Below are 23,598 nucleotides of genomic sequence, written 5' to 3' on the forward strand. Positions count from 1 at the left end.
GCATATGCACAGAAAATTATAAGGTATTAAAATAAGCTGCAACGCTTATTATTTTAATCCAATTTTGCTTATTTTAATACCAAAATGGATTAAAATAAGCAAAATTGGATTAAAATAATAAGCGTTGCAGCTTATTTTAATGCCTTTTAATTTTCTGTGTTACCTTTGACGTAATTTTGAGACTATGTTTTCCTTTGACCTATGACCTTTTAAATTTTAAACAGTTTTGACTAATTTTTAGTAAAATACTACTCATTTATAGTAGAAACCTACTCATTCATGGAGTAAATCGTATTTTTTACTATTTCAAATTAGTAAACCGATTTACTCCATGAATTAGTAGTTTTCTACTAGAACACAGAAAATTAAAAGGCATTAAAATAAGCTGCAACGCTTATTATTTTAATCTAATTTTACTTATTTTAATCCATTTTGGTATTAAAATAAGCAAAATTGGATTAAAATAATAAGCGTTGCAGCTTATTTTAATGCCTTTTAATTTTCTGTGAAATTAGTAGTATTTTACTAAAAATTAGTCAAAACTGTTACTAATTCAATTGGTAAACGAATACGCTCTCTTTCATTAGTAAACTAATTCAGATTTAGAGAGTAAATTCCCACGTAGAATTCAATTATCTAAAATTCTCAAGACTAATTCTGAACGGTACGCGAGTTTGAATGGTAGGCGAGTACAGTGAGATCCCGCGTAGCGTCGAAATTCTCGCCTATAGCGTTCATTCTTGAAACAGCGGTGTTAGTGGCGATATCGTTTTATAATATAGGAATGATATATAATTTTTAATCAAGAAAAAACTCAACAAAAATATACAAAATGCTAAAAAGTTTCTTTGAATTAAGGAAGATTATTTGCGAGATAATAAACAGGAACAATATTTATAAGAAAAACAGAAAATTTTAAAATCGTAAAAATATTCTGAAAATAATTTGTAGTTAGATTTTAAAAAAATTCAATAATAATAATGTTAAAGATATCATGAAGTTTTTTTTTTATAACTAAAAAATATAAAATGATATATTTTATGTCTAATGATATGAAAAGGAAATGGGTTTTCACATATTTTTTACGATTTTTAAGTACATTTAGCAAATGTTATTTTAGATAAAATATTTTTTTTTTTTGACATTAAAACAAATAGTGTTATCTGCGAGATTATAGCGTAATATATAAAGAACAGAAATTCATGAAGTCTTCATTGCTTTTGTTTTAACTATACTTAATGTTTAAAGATTTACCAATTTCGTAAATAATTGTTTTTAAAAACATGAAGTATTTGTTAGCAGTTCTGATTCTTGCTGTCAGTAATGGTAAATATATATATATATATTAAAATATACATGATTGCATTATTAATTAATTAATAACAATGAAAAATATTAAATTAAATTATTTCTTTTTAAAAATTATGTCTTATCATTTTCAGGCTTGAGTAAAGAAGTAGAGAAAAAACCATTCAAAAGTATAACGCTTACTGAATTGAAGGAGTTATGCACAAAGCAGAATAACAGTTATGATTCATTAACTGAAGCCAAAAATTTGGCAAATCAACTTGAATCTTTAAGTTGTAACGATACTAATAAGGAAAAATTAATTGAAAATTTAGTTAATGAAATATTGCCTTGTTTTGACAATGAAACTAAGCCTAGCGACAAGGAATTAAAAATTATTTATCAAGACATTTCAAATAAATTATGCCATTACAAAAAATTATGTAAGTGTATATATAATAATTTTTTAATAAGAGTTATTTTATTTAAATTATTAATATACAATGTTTATATTCACCGAAAAAAAATATTCTTGTATTCAGAGGAAAATTCCTTTTACAGAATCCTCTTGAATTTTATTCTTAAAACAAGAGTATTACTCTTTAAATGAGAATATTTTCCTCTAATTTCAAGAGGATCGAAACAAAAGGACTATTCTAGAGCATTCCTCTTATATTCAGAATAATCTTTTTAGAATAAAAATAAGACTCTTAGAATTTAGAATAATCTTCTATGTTTAAGAATATTCCTCTAAATTATAAGAGGATTTCCCATAGAAACTCGCTCATGCGCAAAGATGATTACGTCATATTATTTACGTCGCGTCATAAATCGCATATCATGCGTGAAAAAGTTTTAGTTTCCGTGTGAAAAAATGGGAATAAACCGAAATGGATAATAATCTTTTAAATATCTTGATAGAGTTGCAACTTACACAATACGTGCCTATTTTTGAAGGTAAAAGAAATTTTTAAAAGTAATTTTTAAGAAAATTTAAATAATTTTGAGGTTATGCTATTTAAAAATTTATTTGGATATACTTCCGAAGTAGGGGTACCTCCGATTTTAATAAAACTTGGTATACTAACGTATTTTGGTGCGCTGATTACGAAAATGATAGTGAAAATTGGCGCAAATTTGATTATCATGGTAAAAACCATAAAAAACACCATAAAATAATGGTTTTTTACGATTATCTCGTAAAAAACAAAAAATTTCGAAAAAAGTTTTAGACAAAAGTTGTAGATCTCAAAAAAACACACATTTTATGTTTTATGCATTTTTTACCAAAAGTCATTATTTTTCGAGAAAAATCCAAAAAACGAAAAACACCATGATAATGAAAACATATACAGCAGTCATGGTTAGACATATTATTTGACTCGTATATAGTATGGGGTACTTTCGATCTTAATGAAACTTGATATACTAACGTATTTTGGTACGCTGATTACGAAAATGATAGTGAAAATTGGCGCAAATTTGATTATCATGGTAAAAACCATAAAAAACACCATAAAATAATGGTTTTTTACGATTATCTCGTAAAAAACAAAAAATTTCGAAAAAAGTTTTAGACAAAAGTTGTAGATCTCAAAAAAACACACATTTCATGTTTTATGCATTTTTTACCAAAAGTCATTATTTTTCGAGAAAAATGGTCCGAAAGTAATTTGCGGAAATTGTGGGGTGAAGTCTACAGCAGCGGTAAATGCAAAATATTAAACACGGCCTTCGGCCGCGTAAGGTACTGCTCGCTTCTCTTTTTAAGAAATCTTGGCGAGAGGGGGTGGATGTGTCCGAAAGTAATTTGCGGAAATTGTGGGGTGGAGTCCACAGCAGCGGTAAACGCAAAATAGTAAACACGGCCTTCGGCCGCGTAAGGTACTGCTCGCTTTTCTTTTTAAAAAAAACCTTGGCGAGAGGGGGTGGATATGGCCGAAAGTATTTTGCGGAATTCGTTAGATTCTGACTAATGGTGAATATGATACTGTATACGAGTCAAATAATATGTCTAACCATGACTGCTGTATATGTTTTCATTATCATGGTGTTTTTCGTTTTTTGGATTTTTCTCGAAAAATAATGACTTTTGGTAAAAAATGCATAAAACATAAAATGTGTGTTTTTTTGAGATCTACAACTTTTGTCTAAAACTTTTTTCGAAATTTTTTGTTTTTTACGAGATAATCGTAAAAAACCATTATTTTATGGTGTTTTTTATGGTTTTTACCATGATAATCAAATTTGCGCCAATTTTCACTATCATTTTCGTAATCAGCGCACCAAAATACGTTAGAATACCAAGTTTTATTAAAATCGGAGGTACCCCTACTTCGGAAGTACACCCAAAAAAATATTATAAATATTCAGCGACCCCAAAAACTTTTAATACGATGATATGATATTTTTTTGGAAAAGTTTTTTTTGAACCGTTTTGGGGCCCACAAACGATTTTTCTACTAGACTATGAAGTTAATAAATTTTGACGAATAGAGAAAAGTTAAGATACAATATAAAGTATTTAGTTAAATAATTATTTAAATGTCAATTCTTTTAGATGAATTTAGAATTGACTTGGAGAAATGTAATGAAAATAAAAATAACCCAGATTGCAAACCTGAGTTGAATAATCTGATGAATAGGATTATATTAGACAAAGACATGCTCTTTTTTACACTGTCAATGTCTCATTTCGAAAATGAATGCTCGTAAGTTATCATTTTTATTAATTCATTGATGGTTGTGCATTTTTATTTCTAATAGAGAATTTCTTCGTCATCATATAATATATTATATTGTGATGTAACTTTCCTATTGGTTAGCAACAACCATAATCATATGTTCTCTATAAGAAACTGTACAGGTAAAATAAGTGCGACTTTTTGCATCGAATTTGATTCGTCATTGTTAAATTAAGTGAAACTCCAGTGTATATCACAGAAAAAAGTTGGACTCATATTTGTTGCATCTCAAAATGAGTTCATGTTAAATGACATAGAACGTGGCGCCATCTACCTGTCTCATTTTTGATGCGTATCAAATTAAGTATAAATTTTTGTACTTAATTTGAGATTAGGTTTTTTCTGTGTAACCATTATAATATATTCGTGTTGACCGAGTTGTACGGCAAAGTTTTAAACACTTTTCTTATATTTTATGTATTCCATATAATTTATAAGCAATTATTTCATTTACAGCCCTTATAGGAATATATCTGCCTGTACAGCGGAGAATATAATCAAGAAATGTGAATCTGATGCTACTACCTTGATAAATTTAGCCAAAGAGTTTCTGGATACCATGAATTGTGTTTAAATTGGCTGATCAATCCAATCGATTTATTCAAAAGATTTATAATCTTTGTATTTGAAATCACGAATGAAAAATAAAAATTTTATAACCTATAACGTCTCTTTTTTTTATTTAATAATTGAAATAAAAAGTATAAGGCTGTTTTCACCGTATGGATAAATTTAATCTTCCGAGAGATTAAAGGCAGTGGATATATTTTGCGTCTGCGTAGAATGTTTGTATACTATAGCTGTACACAGCTTCTGCACAGACGAAGAATATATCTACCGCCTTGAAATGTTGTCAACAATTGTAATTATATATGACTGCAATAAATGATTAAATCTGTAAAAGAGACTTTTGTAAATTTTTATTTTAATTAACATTAAAGAATAGAATTTTTAAAATATATTTATTTAAATATATTTTTAAATTAAGAACCCTAAAAAATAATCACCAAAGATTCTATAGAACAACTATATTAAATTTTCAAATAAAAAATCATTCAGTGTAGAGCATAATAAAAATAATAATAGTACATTGTGTGGCAAGGGCGGAAAGTAGTCAATTCCTGACCGAGTGTGAATTTTGCCGCACGAGATAAAGAAATTGATCTTTCCGCCCGTATTGCACACGATGTTTTTTTTTCAATTGCACGATAAACAAGACTCCTAAGGGTAATATTTTTTTTGGCCACAAATTTTTTTTTTTAATTTTCGTTAAAAATAATTAATTAACGAATTATTAAGTATGACATTATGTTATTAATAATTATTTATGACATTAATTATTTATTAAGTTAATTATTTATTAAGTTAATTATTTATTAAGTTAATTATTTGTCATATTTAAAATGAAATAAAATATCTAATAAAATCAAATTTTTCAAATGTTCCCGCGCTGCGCTGATGGCTCAGCTCTGAACTTTAGTTCGCTCAACGCTACACGGAGGGCGAACATCATAACTGTTTCTCGCAGTTAAGGTGCCATTAGATTGGTATATAAGCAGTGATTGAAAATTTTTTTCTTGTCGAAATTTTTTTTTCTGCCCAATGTCTCTCCTATTTATTGGATTTGAGACAAATTCTTTTTTGGAAGAAATGGTTTCACTAATAATTTGATGACCATTTGTTTATTTTAATTTAATTATTAAAAATAAAATAATAATAATAATAACTATTAAAAAATAATACATTTTTTTAAATTATTATTAAAATATTTAATATTGGCTAATTATTGGTTGCCAATCATTGGCATCGGCGTGGACAGCCCCTCTGACTTTACCAATAATGGTCCATTATTGGGTGCCAATGGTTTTTTCATTGGCTCCCATCATTGGGCCAATTAATACGCCAATGGGTACAGATGGTGGCAGTTTCCCATTGGGTAGTCTATTTCGCCGGACAAAATTAATTTTTTTTTCTGAGGCTGTGTAATCAATAAAAGATAATAAATTAATTAATTCTGAACAAGAGCCGCAGTAAAATACAATGTACATTTTAAAAGAGTTGTCAATATTTTTAATAATCTTTCTAATTGCAGAAAAAGTGAGTTTTCCATATCTTCTCCATTTTAAACTCATATTTCAAGATAAATAATAAAAATTTTGACTTAATTGTTTTTATTTCGTTCTCTAAATATCATCCACAATCATTTTGGAAAGTATCTATTTTTTAAAAAATTAGGCCTTAACGACTTTTGATATAAAATATAATGGATTGAGCCAAAAATTTGTAATTACCTCTTTTGCCTCTTTTAATGTTCGAAAATTCTTTACTTTTATGGTATATTTTTAATTTTTTATACCCCCTAAAAACAAAGTATTATGCAAATTATTATATGTAAATTAAGTGTTGAAATTTAATTTTTTTAAATTAAATATAATTAAATACAATATATATTAAATTATATATATTTATATATATATTTATTTATTATATATTTATATATTAAATACAATTTAATATATAAACTACACATATTTTTAATATTTTTTCCGTAAGCTACTTTTTTTTACTTTTCAGGCTACTTTTTGCTACAATTTTTTTTACTGACTAATGAGTGCGAAGCCTGTGTTTGAAAAATGTCTAGAAAATTTTTCTGTGACGCAGTATAAAAAAATTCTAAATACTTGTAACTTGTAGCTAATATTATTACCTATACAACACTTGTATCAAAGTTTGCCAATTGTTTACCTCAAAAAAAAGAAAAAAAAAAAATTATACACAAAAAACAAAACGTGGTCCACTTCCCCTATATATATATATTTTTCTCTTTTACGAGTTAGTAATTCGTGGGGGCAACTGTATTAGAAACCCGGCGCCTTTTGTATATAGTAGCAGTCTCAGAATGGTGACAGTGGTAGCGCGGTGAGTGTGCAGTCAACGAAAAGGGTGATGGGGGGGGGGATTGTGCGGTGTATAGTAAATCTTGTTCTCTCTCTGTCGGTGTATTTTCTCTATATATCAATGCAGGTATCGCACCCACGTCTATACACATCATAAAAGACTATTTCCTAGTGGCCTCTGTGTGTGCTGCCATACAAAAAGACACGCGGGGACCAAAGACCAAACCAATGAACGCACCTTTTTCCAAGCTCAGTGATTACGAGCTGATTGGGCCGCGCGAGATGAGACGGCGGCGTCCTTCTGTCGACCGCAGCTCGTGACGAACGAGCTGTGCCGTAAGGCCCCGTGACTGCAACCGGAATATAACGTATATATAATATATATATATATATATATATATATATATATATATATATATATATGTGTGTGTGTACAACACTTGGAAGAAAATAAAAACGGAGGAAGTTGATGCCGCTTCTGGGACGACAGAAACTCTCTCTTTCTGTCTCTTTTTCCCTCACTGGAGGGAAAAGAGGGTGGTAGTTGCGGTGCGGATGACTGAAAAGGTTGTGGGGGTGGAGGCCCCCGTAATTTCATATCACTGTGTACCCCCCGCGCGGTATGATGTGCGGCGCAGAGTGGCGCAGGACAGGCGCCACGCCCACCTGTGTCTGTCTCTGTATGACCCTCTCTACTTTTCTCTTGGCGCCCTCACGTCCGCGTCGTCCTCGTCGTCGGTCCTCCTGTCGACCTCGCATCTCTATGTATGTATTTATGTATGTATGTATGAGTGAGGGAGAATGTCCCTCAGTTGCTTTTCTCTTTCTCTCTGTATATACACTATAAAATCGTCAGGCGTGGCATCGGGGGGGCCGGCCACAGAGTCTCCTCTCTTGCTTATAAAAAAGCAAGACACCTGCAACTTTTCCGGATTTTTTTTTCTTTTATTCCTTCTTAACACACTGTTTATTATGAACTGATAATGCTTTTGATGTTGTCACGTGCGCTTTGTATGGAGGAGAGGGGTTCGGTAATTTTTTTTTTTTTCGGTTTGACACATTTTTTTTTGTTATTTATATTCAATATACGCTATGAGGGATCAATTTAGAGATATTTTATTTATGATATATATGAATTATTTCGATTGATGATTAATAGGGAGGAAAGCATCTTCAAAGTGGTTTGTCAAACTTTTGGGACAGTCAATAAAAATGAGATTTTTATACAAAGGACATTATACAGAAATTACTTGTCTTATATAGGATAGGAAAGGATTTTCAAGAGAAATTGTAAAAAAACTTTACAGTAAAATTTAAATCCTTTTTAGCAGTAATTTTAATTTAATTATACTTTATTCCAAGTGTGATTTAACAATTTTTAACTGACTGATGCTTTTTAAATAACTTTCTCCGGTAATATTATTTTTTTAAATGCTTATTTACTGTGCACCACTTTTTAAATCTGAATTAGTAAAAAATTTAACTAATTTGAATTAGTGACTCAATTTTTGCTTTTAAATGAGTAAAATTTAAGTAATTCGTATTTGTAAACAATTTTTTTTTTTTTTTTACTAATAATTAATTAAATGCTACTAATTCAAAAGCAAAAAGTTCACAGTTTTCCTAAAAGTTTCAAATTGAGACCAAAAATTGCATCAAATCTTTGCAACGTTTTGATGCACATAAGTTATATCAAAAAGAGATCGTTTTGTGTATCATTTTTAGAAATGATACACGAAACGGTTTCATTTTTTGATGCAAAACATTTAATCAATTTATATCAATCATGGCCGAATTGAATCGACTCAAAATTAAACGAATTTTTTCAGATATTTTGGTAATAGTACAATTGCGGAGACCATTTCACTATTTAATTTGAAAATGAAAATAACAGAAAATCAAAGACAATGTGCAATTCGATAATTAAAAAGTGACAGCTTATAAACATAACCTAAAATGCATGAGAAAAAATTTGTCGATAAAATCAATATAGCCGAGCTTCTTAGAAGGTAGATGGCAGTTTTGCTTTTTATAAAAACGATTCAGAAAAAATTTAAAGAAAGAAAATAGATAAGTGCTGCCATCTACCTTCTAAAAAGCTCGGCTATAATGATTTTATCGACAAATTTTTTCTCATGCATTTTAGGTTATGTTTATAAGCTGTCAGTTTTTAATTATCGAATTGCACATTTTCTTTGATTTTCTGTTATTTTCATTTTCAAATTAAATAGTGAAATGGTCTCCGCAATTGTACTATTACCAAAATATCTGAAAAAAATTCGTTTAATTTTGAGTCGATTCAATTCGGCCATGATTGATATAAATTGATTAAATTTTTTGCATCAAAAAATGAGACCGTTTCGTGTATCATTTCTAAAAATGATACACAAAACGATCTCTTCTTGATATAACTTATGTGCATCAAAACGTTGCAATAGAAAAACATACAACCAAGTTTACTGTGATATCTTTATTATATATAAATCATTCATTTAATAGCTCTCCCCAACTTAGTTTTTATTATTAAACTAAATTAAATTGAGAAATTAGCTTAGGGAAAAATTATAAGTTTCAGCTTAGGAGAAGTTAATAATATTTAAAAATTAAAAATTTAAGACATACCTTAGTGTATTATTTAATTTTCTATTGCAAAAAAGATGATTCCCCATCATCCAATAATGATTAGGGAAGACAGATTCAAACGATTAAAAAATTTTGCCTGTAACCTATAAACAATTGGAACTACCCGAGGCGAAATTTAAGCCCTAATTTACAAGGAGTAAAGTAGAGTTAAACAGACCCTCTTTAGCTTCCTCAACTAGTCGCAAATTTCCCTTTCTTCCACGTTTGGATTTAAAGTAGGGTCTAAAAATTGATTAAAATATTGAAAATTTTGAAATTGCTCTAATTCTATTAATTTTTTGAAAACGCTTCAAAATATGTTAATTCCAGTTTTTAAAGGGTAATTAAAGAAATATTGTGTGAAGAAAAAATTCATTTTGCTTTAATCAAAATAATTAAAAGAGTTTTTTTTTGCATTTTTTTGTACTTTTTTAATCGAACTAGACCCTCTTTAGCTTCCTCAACCAGTCGCAAATTTACCTTTCTTCCACGTTTGGATTCAAAGGAGGGCCTACGGGAGTCTACAAGATCGTAAAGAGGGCCTATTTAGGTTCTAAGGGAAGCTAAAGAGGATTCAAATTTCGCCTCGGGTACAAACTAAAAAAACTAGTAGATTTTAATACTTTTTAACTACTCTGCCGTCCCAACAAGAGTAGCAGTAACTACATTTTGGTTAAGTCACTTATTGGTGGCAGTGGCAGTGGCAAATAGGTGACTCATCCTAAATGCAGATACGGTTATTCTTGTTGGGGCGGCAGTACTCTGGTCAAGTACAATAGATATACTCAACTGAATTTAAAAATTTGTATTGACTATATGAGAAAGTAGTTTAAAAAAGTAGTTTCTCGGCTAAATTTTTTTTAGTGTATTGGAAATTATTTTAAAATGAAATACATGAGATGATAAACAGTTAAAATTTATATCAAGTAAATTAATACTTTAAATGGGAAAAATCCTCTTTTTTTAAAGAGGTGAAAAAGGGATGTTTCTTTACTAATAGAGGTCCAAGATAGTTTATCTGCCTCAGTTCAAGAAGATCGTCTTCTATGTATATACTCATAAAAGTTCAAGAGGGTCTTATTTCACTTATAAAAATTCAAGAAAGATTTATCTCGCACTAACAATATATAAATATAAAAGGGGCTTACCTTATGTATACATCAGATTCAACTGGAGTTTCTCTAACATTCTAGAAGTTCAAGAAGCGGATATCCTCTATATTTTTATGTAGAGGTTATCCCTTTTAATAAATCTGAAATGAAAAAAAAAACATTATTAATTATTAAAACTGCAAAAAGACTTCTTTCACTTTTACAAGTTCAAAATAATCGAAAATGTTATATAAATTTTTTACTACAATGATACTACAGTGTAAAAAAAGAAGTTGAATTTCAACTACCTATTGGGGATGCTATAAAAGTCCCACCCTTTTGGAGTTGAAGCGAAGGGAGTTAATGCTTTACGAGTTAATTTTATGCCAAGGGAGTTAGTTTCAAGGAGTTAAATTATAATTAATAAATTATTAATTAATTAAATTAATAAACTTAGTTGTTAAAATTAACGTTTATTTAATAATTATTATTATAAATTAAAGATAATCATTTTACCGAGTTGATAAACATTTTTTCAAATGTTACTGCCCAATCAAAAATTTACTACTGGCGCAGTACTGGCACCCAGTATTGGCGCCAGAGTTGGCGTAACTGTGGGATGATAACATTTTACCAGTATTGGCTACCAGTGTTGGCTACCAGTGTTGCCTACCAGTGTTGGCACCAGTACTGGTAACCACTACTTATTCTGTACTGGCTGGGTACTGGCACTTTTGTAATTTACTGTATACGAAAAGAAACACTGAGAAAACTGTTTGGTATCATCTACTGAAGTTTGGTTCTCCAAACCAAATTTTTTATTTGATATATGTGCAACTAATCCGTTTGGTTCGGGCTACTAAATTTTTTCGTTGAATCATTTTGTTCGGTCTACCAAATTTTTTGTTTTGCACAACTAACTTATTGTTTTTAAGCAAACAAAAAATTTAGTTAAATGAAAAAATTTTGTTTCTTTTCTCAACCAAATTATTTTTTGGCTCACACTTATATTTTTTATTTTTCACTTAATTTTATCACTTTTGTTATCCTCTTTTATTACCCTATGTCTACTTAAATTAATTTCTATTGCGGAAAAACCTAACACTGCTGGGGATCGAACCCTCAGACTACGCAACGCAAATCAAGAACGCTGACCACTACACTAAGAATCCTAGTGACAATGTGAGTGTAAATTATTTTCATAAAGTATACAGGCTGGAGAAAAACTTCCGTTCTTTTAACAAGCTTTATTCTCTCTGTTCGATATGCATCACTACACACACTTTTTTACCGAATTTCTGAAACACATAAAAATCCCGAAAACACTTGAATAAAACTGGACGACACGAAGAGCGAAGCATGGTTAACGTGTGACATCCGTAAACAGAGAAATAAGCCATATTTACGAGAACAGCGCATGCGCAATTGAGCATTCAGACGGTTTGGTTTGGAGAACCAAATTATTCAGTTAACAGACGCAAAAGCTTGAACGAAATTTTTGGTACAGCCAACTAAATTTCTCGATTGATTGCTTCTTTCGTTACTGTTATGTCAACTAAATTTTTCTAATCTTAACTAAAAGTGCTCCACCAAATTATTTTGTTAACATTACATTATTATTTTTCTCAGTGAAGCTTTAACTGTAACAGACATAAGTTTCACTGCAATAGTGAAATCTCTACTCCAGGTAATACTTTTTTGGTATACTTAGGAAAAAGTGTCTTAAATTTTTAGTAACCCAACACAAATAAAATATTAATTAAATTAGTCAACTAACTAATTAATATGCTAGATCTGGCCAATTGCATAGCAACCCGCGTGAAAAACAAACTATGCGAAAAAGCTATCAAAAGCTGGCAAAAGATGGGAGAAGATTTTCGCCATTGTTTTTAAGTTTTATCCCATACTTCAAAGAATTGCAAAAAGCTCACAAACCATTGCTTATGAGCCTTTCCCATACTTTTTTTTAATATCATATAACATTGCTAAAATCTTGCCAAAGTATTGCAAAAATATGGGAAAAAGATTGGAAAGAAAAAATCAATTTTCCTTATTTTTTAAACTTTAAAACTTTGTTTTTTAAAGTATTGCGAAATCATTGGAAAAAGATTGGAAAGAAAAAACCAATCTTTCTCGATTTTTCAGCTTTAAAATTTTGATTTTTAAAGTATTGCAAAAATATGGGAAAAAGGTTTTGAAAAAAAAAATAAATTTCCTCTAATTTTCAACTTTAAAAATTTGATTTTTAAAGTATTGCAAAAATATGGGAAAAAGATTGGAAAGAAAAAATCAATTTTCCTCTAATTTACAATTTTAAAAATTTGATTTTTAAAGTATTTTCCTCTATTTTTCAATTTTAAAAATTTAAGTTTTAAAGTATTGCAAAAATATGGGAAAAAGATTTTGAAAGGAAAAATCAATTTTCCTCTATTTTTCATCTTTAAAAATTAAATTTTTAAAGTATTGCAAAAATATGGGAAAAAGATTTTGAAAGAAAAAATCAATTTTCCTCTATTTTTCAACTTTAAAAATTGGATTTTTAAAGTATTGCAAAAATATGGGAAAAAGATTTTGAAAGGAAAAATCAATTTTCCTCTATTTTTCAACTTTAAAAATTAAATTTTTAAAGTATTGCAAAAATATGGGAAAAAGATTTTGAAAGGAAAAATCAATTTTCCCATATTTTTGCAATACTTTAAAACTCAAATTTTTAAAGTTGAAAATTAGAGGAAAAATTATTTTTCCTTTCAAAATCTTTTTCCCATATTTTTGCAATACTTTAAAAATTTAATTTTTAAAGTTGAAAAATAGAGGAAAATTGATTTTTCCTTTCAAAGTCTTTTTCCCATATTTTTGCAATACTTTAAAAATAAAATTTTTAAAATTGAAAAATAGAGGAAAATACTTTAAAAATCAAATTTTTAAAATTGTAAATTAGAGGAAAATTGATTTTTTCTTTCCAATCTTTTTCCCATATTTTTGCAATACTTTAAAAATCAAATTTTTAAAGTTAAAAAATAGAGGAAAATTGATTTTTCCTTTCAAAATCTTTTTCCCATATTTTTGCAATACTTTAAAAATCAGATTTTTAAAGCTAAAATAACGAGAAAAATTGATTAATTTTGTTGGTATATTTTTGCCAGGTTTTAGCAATACTTTAAAAATCTGATTTTTAAAGATGAAAAAATGAGAAAAATAAATTTTTTGTCCTACCTGCACGGAAAGTGTGTTATTTCGTGCACTTGAGGCGGTCGCAAAGTAAGTGATTCCCGCCCAGAGATGGGGTGAGCGGGCGCAAAGTACATTCGCGCCCGCTGACGTCATAGATGCGGGCGCAAAGTACATTCGCGCCCGCTGACGTCATAGAAGCGGGCGCAAAATACATTCGCGCCCGCACCATTAAAAAATGTATTGTTTTCATTTTTTGTGACATAATAAACATACATAGTATACGTAAACAACTACATGTAATTTACCTTAAGTATATTATCTTCCCAACCCTGATGGAACATTGAAACAAGCGGACTTGCATGCACTCAATAATACACTTTCCATGCAGACAGGACAAAAAATGTTGTTCGCAGCACGGGCGCAAAAGGTGATAGTGTCTCAGGCGAGATTATGAAGAAACCTCGGCGACCCTACGCACCCTCGGCTTCGCCTCGGGCGCTTCGGGTCCCCTTGGTTTCTCTAATCTCGCCTTCGCCACAATCACCTATTTTGCGCCCTTGATACGAAAATAACTATTTTCTTTCTTAATCTTTTTCCCATTGTTTTGCAATGATTTTCAGAAAAAAATGAGAAAAATAAGAAGTAAGTTAGAAAAAATTGACTTTATTTTATCCCCATATTTTTGCAATACTTTGGCAAGATTTTAGCAATGTTATATGATATTTAAAAAAAGTATGGGAAAGGCTCATAAGCAATGGTTTGTGAGCTTTTTGCAATTCTTTAAAGTATGGGATAAAACTTAAAAACAATGGCGAAAATCTTCTCCCATCTTTTGCCAGCTTTTGATAGCTTTTTCCCATAGTTCGTTTTTCACGCGGGAAAAAGCCATAAATAAAAGAAGAAGAACTAATTAATATTTTATTATATAAAATCGAAAACACTAAGAATTTTTATTCTTTATTATAATATATATTGCAAATTATTATTTTAAAAAATCAAAAAATAAATATAAAAATATGTTTATTATAAAACCAAAGTTCTGAGAAAAAAAAGTATACGTAATTTTTTGTAGGTTTATAAATTTTCGGGTAAAAATTTTTTTAAATTTAATTTTTTTTCAAAAGTATAATATCTATTTTTAATCACATATATATTTGAATCAAAATGAATTTTTGGAAAAATTTTTTTAGAAAATAAAAGTTGTTTTTAGATTTATAACAAGTGTTGTCAAGAAAATTTTTTAAAATTTTTATTTAAAAAAATATAAATTTTTTATAAACAAATTTAATTATTATTAGTTTGATTGTTTAACATTTTTTTTTTTGGTTTATTGCATATCTGAAAACAATAAGAAAATCTTGCAAAAAGGTTTTAGGCTTGGTCTCAGGAAAATTTTTGTTTAAATAATTTTACCCACAGAAAAGCAAAATAAAATATATAGTATATTAATCAAAAAGAAAATCTATTTGAACTAGTACTGGCGCAATATCGGCTCAGTACTGGTTTGCCAATACTGGGAGGGTGGTACTGCACCAGTACTGGTTCAGTACAGACTGCCCAGTCTCGGCAGCCAATACTGAACCAGTACTGCGCCAATAGTGAACTCTGGTATAATACTGAAATTTTTTATTGGGTATACATTTAAATAAAAATAAAAATAAAAATTTTAAATAAATATTATAAAGTAATAAATAATAAGTGAAAAAATATTGTTTCACTTGTATATTGTATATCAAACAGAAAAGTATTGTATATACTTTGTAAATGAAATTCAAAAACGTTCTCAACCATTAAGTTTTCTATTTATAATTTTGTTATATGGCAAAATTATATAAATCACAAGGACCAATAATATCAAAGTTCTCCTGGCAAATCACTATCCCCGCCCTTGAATCCCACACACGACTGTAACAACAAAACCTTCTTCGTACATTTGAGTACAAAATAAGCACCCGAACAGTTAACTTGTGTATATATTGTAAATAAAATATATTTCTTCAATTACAGAAAATTTTCAAAAATTATTATTGTCATTTTATGAAAAAGAAAATTTTATTTAAAATTAAATATTTTGTGCAAAATTGAAAAAAAAAAAAAAAAAAATTAAAATGGAAATTGAAAAAGTGAATATTAAAAAATTAACTGGAAATTTAAATTACGATATGTGGAAATTTAGAGTTTTACTTGTAATTGAAGCTAAGGGATTGAGAAAATTTATCGATGGAACAGCCGTTGAACCTGTACAATCAAAAACACCAGGCGAATGGCAATTGTGGAATAAAAAAAAATTCGAAACAATAATGTTACTACTTAATGCAGTTGATGATTCAATGCTTCCATTTTTGGCACATCATCAAGATCCAAAAGATATTTGGATACGATTAGAAGCACTTTATGGACAAAATATTATAAATCAATTGACTAATATAGCGAATGGAAAATTTTTAACACAACAAGAAAAAGAAGATAATGAAAAAGAAGGGGACAATATTTATTCGAAGAAAATCGCTAATATATGGAATGGAGCATGTATTAAAGAAAATAAAAAAGAAGAAATGGAAATTGATATTTATTCGGAAAAAATGGCTATTATATGGAATGAAATATTTTTAAATGAAGACAATGAAGATAAAATAGAAAAAGTAAAAAGTACGCATTTTTTTTTAATAGTGTTTGAAAAATATTTTTTTTCTGTTACTAAATTATTTTTTTTACTATTTTTTAAACAATATTTATTTTTTTTTTAAATTTTTTTATAAATATTATATCAATATTAATTTTTTCAAAAAAAATTTTTTAATTATTTTATGATCACAAAAAAAAGTATTATTGATTCAAGAAAATCATTTACATGTCCGTAATGGATGCACTAATTTTTTTTAATTCAAGAAAATTTACTTCTAACTAAAATTTTCTCGGATGGAGAAAATATTGAATCAATTACTGACAAGTAAATGAGTTTTCTTGATTCAATACTATTTTTTAAATTATTTTATACTTCACTAGAACCCACAAATATCGGATTTTTTAAACAATATTTTTTTTCTTTGATTAATTATTAATTTTTTCCTTATTTTTTATTATAAGTTACTATAGTATACTGGAAAAAAAATTATGTAATTCAAATACTTGGTTACTTGATTGTTATCAAATAAATATTTACTTTGAACCCAATAATTTTAATAATTAAAATAAATTTTATTTGAAATAATAATTTTTTTTCTTGAAACACATACCATTTAATCGACTCAATTAATATAATTACTTAATATAAATAAATATTTATTTGATAATATTCAAGTATACGATTATTTGAAACAAATAATTTTTTTTTAATTTGTAACATTTTTTTTATACAATATTTTATTATTTTATTAACTATTAATTTTTCTACTAACTGTTCGCAATTTCTGGTAATTTTTACTTCAGAAATAGTAAAATTTATTATATCCGGAATAATTTTTATTATTTCAGGAGTAAATTTTACTATTTCTAGAGTAAAAATTTCCAGTAACGCCCAGAAACTGCGGTTAGTTTAGATTTGACTTTTAAACTATAGTAAAAGTGACTGAAAAAAAAATTTATTTAATTCAAATAATCGATTACTTGATTATTATCAAATAAATATTTACTTGAACCAAATAATTTTTATCCGAAATAATTAAATGGTATATTTATTTGAAATACAGAAATTATTGGTTCAAATACAAAATTTATTTAATTCAAATAAAAATTTTTTTATTCAAGTAAATATTTATTTGATAATAGTCAAGTAACCGATTATTTGATTCAAATAAATTTTTCTTCAGTGTAACCTCTACTTAATTTTTAATATTTTTTAAAATACTTTATTAATACTTTTTTTATTATTTTTTTTAATACTTTTTTTAAATACTTTTTTTAAATACTTTTTTTTAAATATTTTCTTTAATCCTATTTTTAAATAATTTTGTTTTATACTTAAAAAAAAAAATTTTTCCTATTAAACTTAAAAAAAAATTCATTTTTCTATTATAAAAATGAAAATTTTTTTTTTTTTTTTTGCAGACATAAAGCCAACATCATCATTGGACATATGCTGTGACATTATAGCAAACAATATGTTTGATGAGAGTCATGTTTGGATAACAAATCCTGGTATTAAACAACATATGACATCGAGGAGAGAATTTTTTTCCCATTTTGAACAACTTAATGAAACGCCATTTGTTAATGTTGACAATAAAGTGTTAAAAATTTATGGAACAGGTTCAATTAATTTTCAAGTGCAAATTGATGGAAAATTTGAAGAGAGACAAATGATAAATGTACTCTATGTGCCTGATTTAAAAATGAATTTATTTTCAATTGTTGCTGTACTTGAAAATGGCTTTTCATTTCATTCACATAAATATCATTGTGAAGTGAGAGACAAAAATAATAGATTATCATGTTTGGGTGTGTGTTATAAAATTAATGTATTTCGTTTATTTTTTCAAGTTCAAGTCCCGTGAAGAAAAAAAATTTTTTTTGTATATTTAATGATTTTTAAAAATGTGTTGTCTTTTTTTTTTGACAATGTTTTTTTTGCTCTTTGCGTACTCGCAATTTTATAATATTATACTTACAAATTTTGTGTTTGTAGAAAATTAATTTATATATATATATATATGTGTATATGGTGACTTCGTATAAACAAGAATGTAGAAAAATATTTCATGTAATTAATTTCTATATATATATTTGATGAACTTGAAAGTCTGATGATTTAATGTCTACATTTTAATTATTATTCCAGTAAATAAACTATATTTATTTCAATGTCTCTTGAATTTCTTGTATTCCAAAACGATAAATATTTGACGATTTTTATTTATTTTTGGTCAAATTATCAAAAAATCTCTTCCTATAATTATTTTTTTATTTTGTACCTATAAAAAATTTTTTTACTTTAGAAAAATATTTTTTTCATATTTTTTAAATAACAATGTAATTTAACAACTAATTAAAGAAATATACAGTTTAATTTTCATGAACTTTTAAAACTTTATATAATTATATATAACTATGATAAATAATAATAATAAATCATAATTTATAATAGATAATAATAATAATAATCTATAATACTTTATAATATTCATAATAATATATTTATACAAATTTATATTTTATACTTTTAGGATATTAATTTACATTTGTAAAATATTAAAAAGAAAAGAATTAAAATTATATTTTTTAAAATTTGAAAAGTTACATTATTTATTTGAATTTAAAGAACAATAAGTTATTCTTAGAATGATTATGTATGTACTATATTAAATTTATTATTGTTATTTAATTTCCTGAAATCGAAGTTCCAAAGAATTGTGTTTGTTTTGAATTTGAAAATATTGATATTTTTCTAATTTTGATAAATTCATTACTTAAATTTTGTTTAATGCTTAAATAAATATTAAGTTAACTAAATAACAATTAATTAATGTATTTAATTAATACTTTCATCAATAATACTATAGTAAACAAAAAAAATGACCATACTGTAAAAACTGTTTTCAATAACAACGAAAAAATCAAATTAACATTTTGTTTATTTAATTAAAACAATTTTTTTTTTTTAATTGTATTTAAAACCTTTTTTAATTTTGTTTATAACATTATGTTTAATTGTTTATAGCATTTTTTAAATTTGTTTATAAAATTTTGTTTACAACAATTTGTTTATAACAATTTGCTAATTTGTTTATAACAATTTACTAATTTGTTTATAAAATTTGTTTAATTGTTGATAACATTTTGTTTATTTAATTAAAATAAATTTATTTGTTAATAACAATTTTATAATAAATTGTAAATTTGTTTATAACAATTCGTTTATTTGTTTATAAAATTTTATTTACAACATTCTGTTTATAACAATTTGTTAATTTGTTTATAACATCTGTTTAATTGTTTATTACCTTTTTGTTTATTTAATTAAAGTAAATTTTTTTCTAAATACATTTTATATTTAGTTTGAATAAAAATTTAATCTGTTTAACAAAAATGTATTTTTTATTAAAAATTAGTAAAAATTTTGTTATACTAATTACATTAGTTTAACGAATTGTCACTAATTCAAATTTAGAGAGTAAAATAAATTTAAAATGCAAAAAAAAAACGTTTTTCGCCTCAAAGAAAACTGAAAAATTTTTAAATATTTTTTTTTTGAATACTGAATACTTGAAAGATCAAAATAAAATATTCGCTTAATATACACCATTATAATTATTTGTCAATGTTGGTGAATTTTGCAAAAAATGAAAAATTATTTCATATTGATCAAAAGAATATAAGAAAAAGCAATAAATCTTCAACGAAATTTCTGTCATTTATACACACTAATATATATATATTTATAACAATGCGACAAGTTTCTCGACATGAAAAAAAAAAAAAAAAAAAAAAAAATGATACACCGGTGGTTTGATCCCACCGCCATTCTTTTCTTCTTTTGGTATATAAGGATCTATTCGCGGCTTCGCATCCGCACTGCGTGCATCAATTTTCAAGCCCGCAACGCCCGACGCCGCACAAAACCGCAACACGTGACAGGCCTAACCTTTTCGTTTAAACTTTGAATCACCCCCCTCCCCCACCTCTTGGATCTCTTAGCAATCCTCCTTCATCACCTACCTCTTCATTTCCCCCTTTTTATACTTCCTTCCACAACTTTATAACCACCACCACCACCCCCCTCTGACCCCCCACATCTTTATGATTCCACTGTACCATTGGTTTGCCTTTCATTCATCAAATTCATGATTTACTATATATACATATTTTATGTACAAGAAAATCCATGTAATTTTTGAGATAAATATTATTATTATTATTTTATTTCGATTTCGATTGGAATTAATTAATTATATTTTGATTATATTTATTTTAAAAATTATATTTGACAAAATTATTATAAATAAAATGCTATAAACAATTAAATAAAATTTTATAAATAAAACGCAATAAGCAATTTAAAAAAATGTTATAAATATATTAACAAATTGTTATAAACAAAGTAACAATTAAAAATTAAAAATTATTAACAATTATAAATAATTAAACAAATCTTATAAACAAATAAACAAAAATTGTTATAAATAAATTAATAATTGTTAGAAACAAATGAATATTGTTATAAACAAATTAATTAATAGTCATAAACAAATTGATAAATTGTTATAAAAAAAATGTTAAAAATAAATTTACAAATTGCTATAACAATCAAACAAAATTTTAAAAAAATTATTAAAAAAATATTATAAACGAATTAATAAAGTGCAATAAACAATAAAACATAATGTTACATACTAATGAACAAAATATTATAAACAGATTAACAAATTTTTATAAACAATGCTGTAAACAATTAAATAAAATCTTATAAACAAATTAGCAAATTGTTATAAAGAAATTTAAAAAAAACGTTATAAACAAAATAAAAAATTTTTGTAAAAAAACAAAATGATTTAAACTAATTTATAAATTGTTGTAAACAATTAAAATGTTTTAAATGAATTAACAAATTGTTATTAACAAAATGTTTTTTAAAATTATTATAATCAAATAAACTAAATGTTATAAACAAATTTACAAATTGTTATTAACACTTTTTTTTAAATTGTTATAATCTATTAAACAAATATGTTTTATAAACAAAATTGTATTATAAACACAAATTAACAAAATGTCACTATAATTAAAAAACTAATAACTATATTATACTCACACTATTCTAGTATGAGACATACTAAAAATATGACAAAAAAATTTTTTAAAAACAATTACATAGTTATAAACAAATTGTATATTTGCTTTTTAATTGTTAATAACATTAATATAATATAACTTTTAAAAAAATTAAGTCGTATCTACATGTTCTTATTATAATTTTTCATGTCTAATTAAATGGTTGTTATTATTATGAAAAAAAATCAGATCAGATGTAAAAAATTTAAAATGGCGGATTCAATATGGTGGCCAAATTTTTTAAAAATCAAACTATTTTGCATGAAACTATTCACTCGGGGGGTTTTTAGAGTCGCTGATTACGAATCTGTTGTCAAATTTCAAAAATAAAAAATGTCTGATTCAGTATGACGGTGGAAAATTTTTAAACTCTTTAAATATGTGCTAAAACATTTTGTTTGGAATAATTTTTGATATACAGTATATGATATACGCATTACATAATTAAATTTAAAATTTATGAATGAAACAAAAAAAATTAAATTTTCTTTATTAATATTTTAATAAATAAATTTAAATTAGGTAATTTTTTTATTTAAATTTTTAAAATAAATTTCGAAATAAATAATTGTTTATCTTTTTATGTCTAAACAACATTTCAGCAAAAATCGAAAAATACTCTTCAAAAGTTAAGCAATAATATCTCATAACATCTCATGTGGTATTGTTTGTTTGAAACTGAGACTCTTGAATAACACTCTTTAGAATTCTAATAAATTATGTAAATACATTAATCGAATTTCATTCAATTTTGTTACGATCAAACAAATATTCATTCAAGTGATATGGTTATTATAAAAAATAATTCGAGCCAAAAATGCTTCTATAGCGATTTTACGTTCATCTTTACATAAATACATAACCATTGGTATTATTTCATTAATTTCCTCATTTTATTATATAACTGCTGTTATTTTATAATCTTGTTATCATTAACAATTGATTTAATCATAAGAATTCATCTATTACCAAGAAATTTATATTCTTCCTTCCTATATATTTCGATTATTTAACAAGTATTGTTACACCCAAAATGCGATGAATATGCATATTAAATAACGAGATAATATATATATGTAATCTACATTATCATATAACTACAAAATTTTCAATAAAGTTAACGACGTGAAAATTTATTAGAAAATTAATTTGTTATTTAACAAAATATTCTACCTAATCCCGTGCAGAAAATTAATTTATTTAAGTCAAATAAATTATTTAAATAGTTTCTATTTAAACTATTATTACAAGTAAAAATTTTAAAATAATTATTAATTATTTATTTAACCCCTTCGCAGTCGAGTAGAAAAATCGTTTGTGGGCCCAAAACGGTCAAAAAAAAAAAAGTTTCCAAAAAAATTTTATATCATCATATTAAGGCCAGGTCCAAGTCGTGTCAGCTGTTCCATTGAAACTTCAAAGGAACAGCTGACTCGACTTGGACCTGGCCTTAAAGGTTTTTGGGGTCGCTGAATTCGAATTTGAGGTCAGATTTTAAAATTTCAAAATGGCGGACCCAATATGGCGGAAAAATTGATTTGATTCGTTCAAAATTCAGTACTCGGGGGGGTTTTTGGGGTCGCTGAATCCAAATTTGATGTCGAATTTTAAAAATTCAAAATGGCGGACCAAATATGGCGAAAAAATTTTAATTTGATTCGATTAGTTCAAAATTTGATACTCGGGAGTTTTTTGGGTCGCTAAATCCAAATTTGATGTGAGATTTTAGAAATTTTAAATGACGGATATAGCGAAAAAAAATTTTAATTGATTCTATTCGTTCAAAATTCGGTACTTGAGGGTTTTTTGGGTCGCTGAATCCAAATTTTTTTACAAAATCTTTTTAGTATTTCCAGGTATGTTTTAAAAAAAAAATTAAAAAAATATCATATCCAAATTAAAAAAAACTTAATTTGTTTATAAAAAATTGATATTTTTTTAATAAAAAATAAAAAAAAATTTTTTTTGGTAACATTATTGAAAAGTAAAAGAAAAACTGAAACTTTTCTTTTCTTATCA

General features: G+C 26.3%; 2 protein-coding genes across 2 annotated transcripts; both read left to right on the forward strand.

Moving 5' to 3' along the window:
• The first annotated feature begins 1,179 nt into the window (after positions 1–1,179).
• On the forward strand, positions 1,180–4,697 carry LOC127276578 (uncharacterized). Its single transcript, XM_051297118.1, has 4 exons — positions 1,180–1,326; positions 1,443–1,730; positions 3,848–3,998; positions 4,488–4,697. The coding sequence occupies exons 1-4, from the start codon at positions 1,284–1,286 to the stop codon at positions 4,603–4,605; spliced, it is 600 nt and encodes a 199-aa protein (XP_051153075.1). The 5' UTR covers positions 1,180–1,283; the 3' UTR covers positions 4,606–4,697.
• An 11,037-nt stretch (positions 4,698–15,734) lies between these two features.
• On the forward strand, positions 15,735–18,612 carry LOC127276572 (uncharacterized). The gene is made up of 2 exons (XM_051297103.1): positions 15,735–16,461; positions 17,860–18,612. The coding sequence occupies exons 1-2, from the start codon at positions 15,921–15,923 to the stop codon at positions 18,303–18,305; spliced, it is 987 nt and encodes a 328-aa protein (XP_051153060.1). The 5' UTR covers positions 15,735–15,920; the 3' UTR covers positions 18,306–18,612.
• The last annotated feature ends 4,986 nt before the right edge of the window (positions 18,613–23,598 follow it).

The sequence above is a fragment of the Leptopilina boulardi genome, unplaced genomic scaffold, assembly GCF_019393585.1.
Source record: "Leptopilina boulardi isolate dan_hultmark-lab unplaced genomic scaffold, ZJU_Lbou_2.1 LbouV2_103, whole genome shotgun sequence".
Taxonomy (NCBI): Eukaryota; Metazoa; Arthropoda; class Insecta; order Hymenoptera; family Figitidae; genus Leptopilina; species Leptopilina boulardi.

What these genes read in the sequence shown, in the direction of transcription:
- LOC127276578 (XM_051297118.1), top strand. Translation starts at nt 1,284, where the DNA reads ATGAAGTATTTGTTAGCAGTTCTGATTCTTGCTGTCAGTAATG. An exon ending in GATTCTTGCTGTCAGTAATG is followed by an intron (nt 1,327 to 1,442) that starts GTAAATATATAT and finishes TATCATTTTCAG; the next exon opens with GCTTGAGTAAAGAAGTAGAG. An exon ending in ATGCCATTACAAAAAATTAT is followed by an intron (nt 1,731 to 3,847) that starts GTAAGTGTATAT and finishes CAATTCTTTTAG; the next exon opens with ATGAATTTAGAATTGACTTG.
- LOC127276572 (XM_051297103.1), top strand. Translation starts at nt 15,921, where the DNA reads ATGGAAATTGAAAAAGTGAATATTAAAAAATTAACTGGAAATTTAAAT. An exon ending in TAAAATAGAAAAAGTAAAAA is followed by an intron (nt 16,462 to 17,859) that starts GTACGCATTTTT and finishes TTTTTTTTGCAG; the next exon opens with ACATAAAGCCAACATCATCA.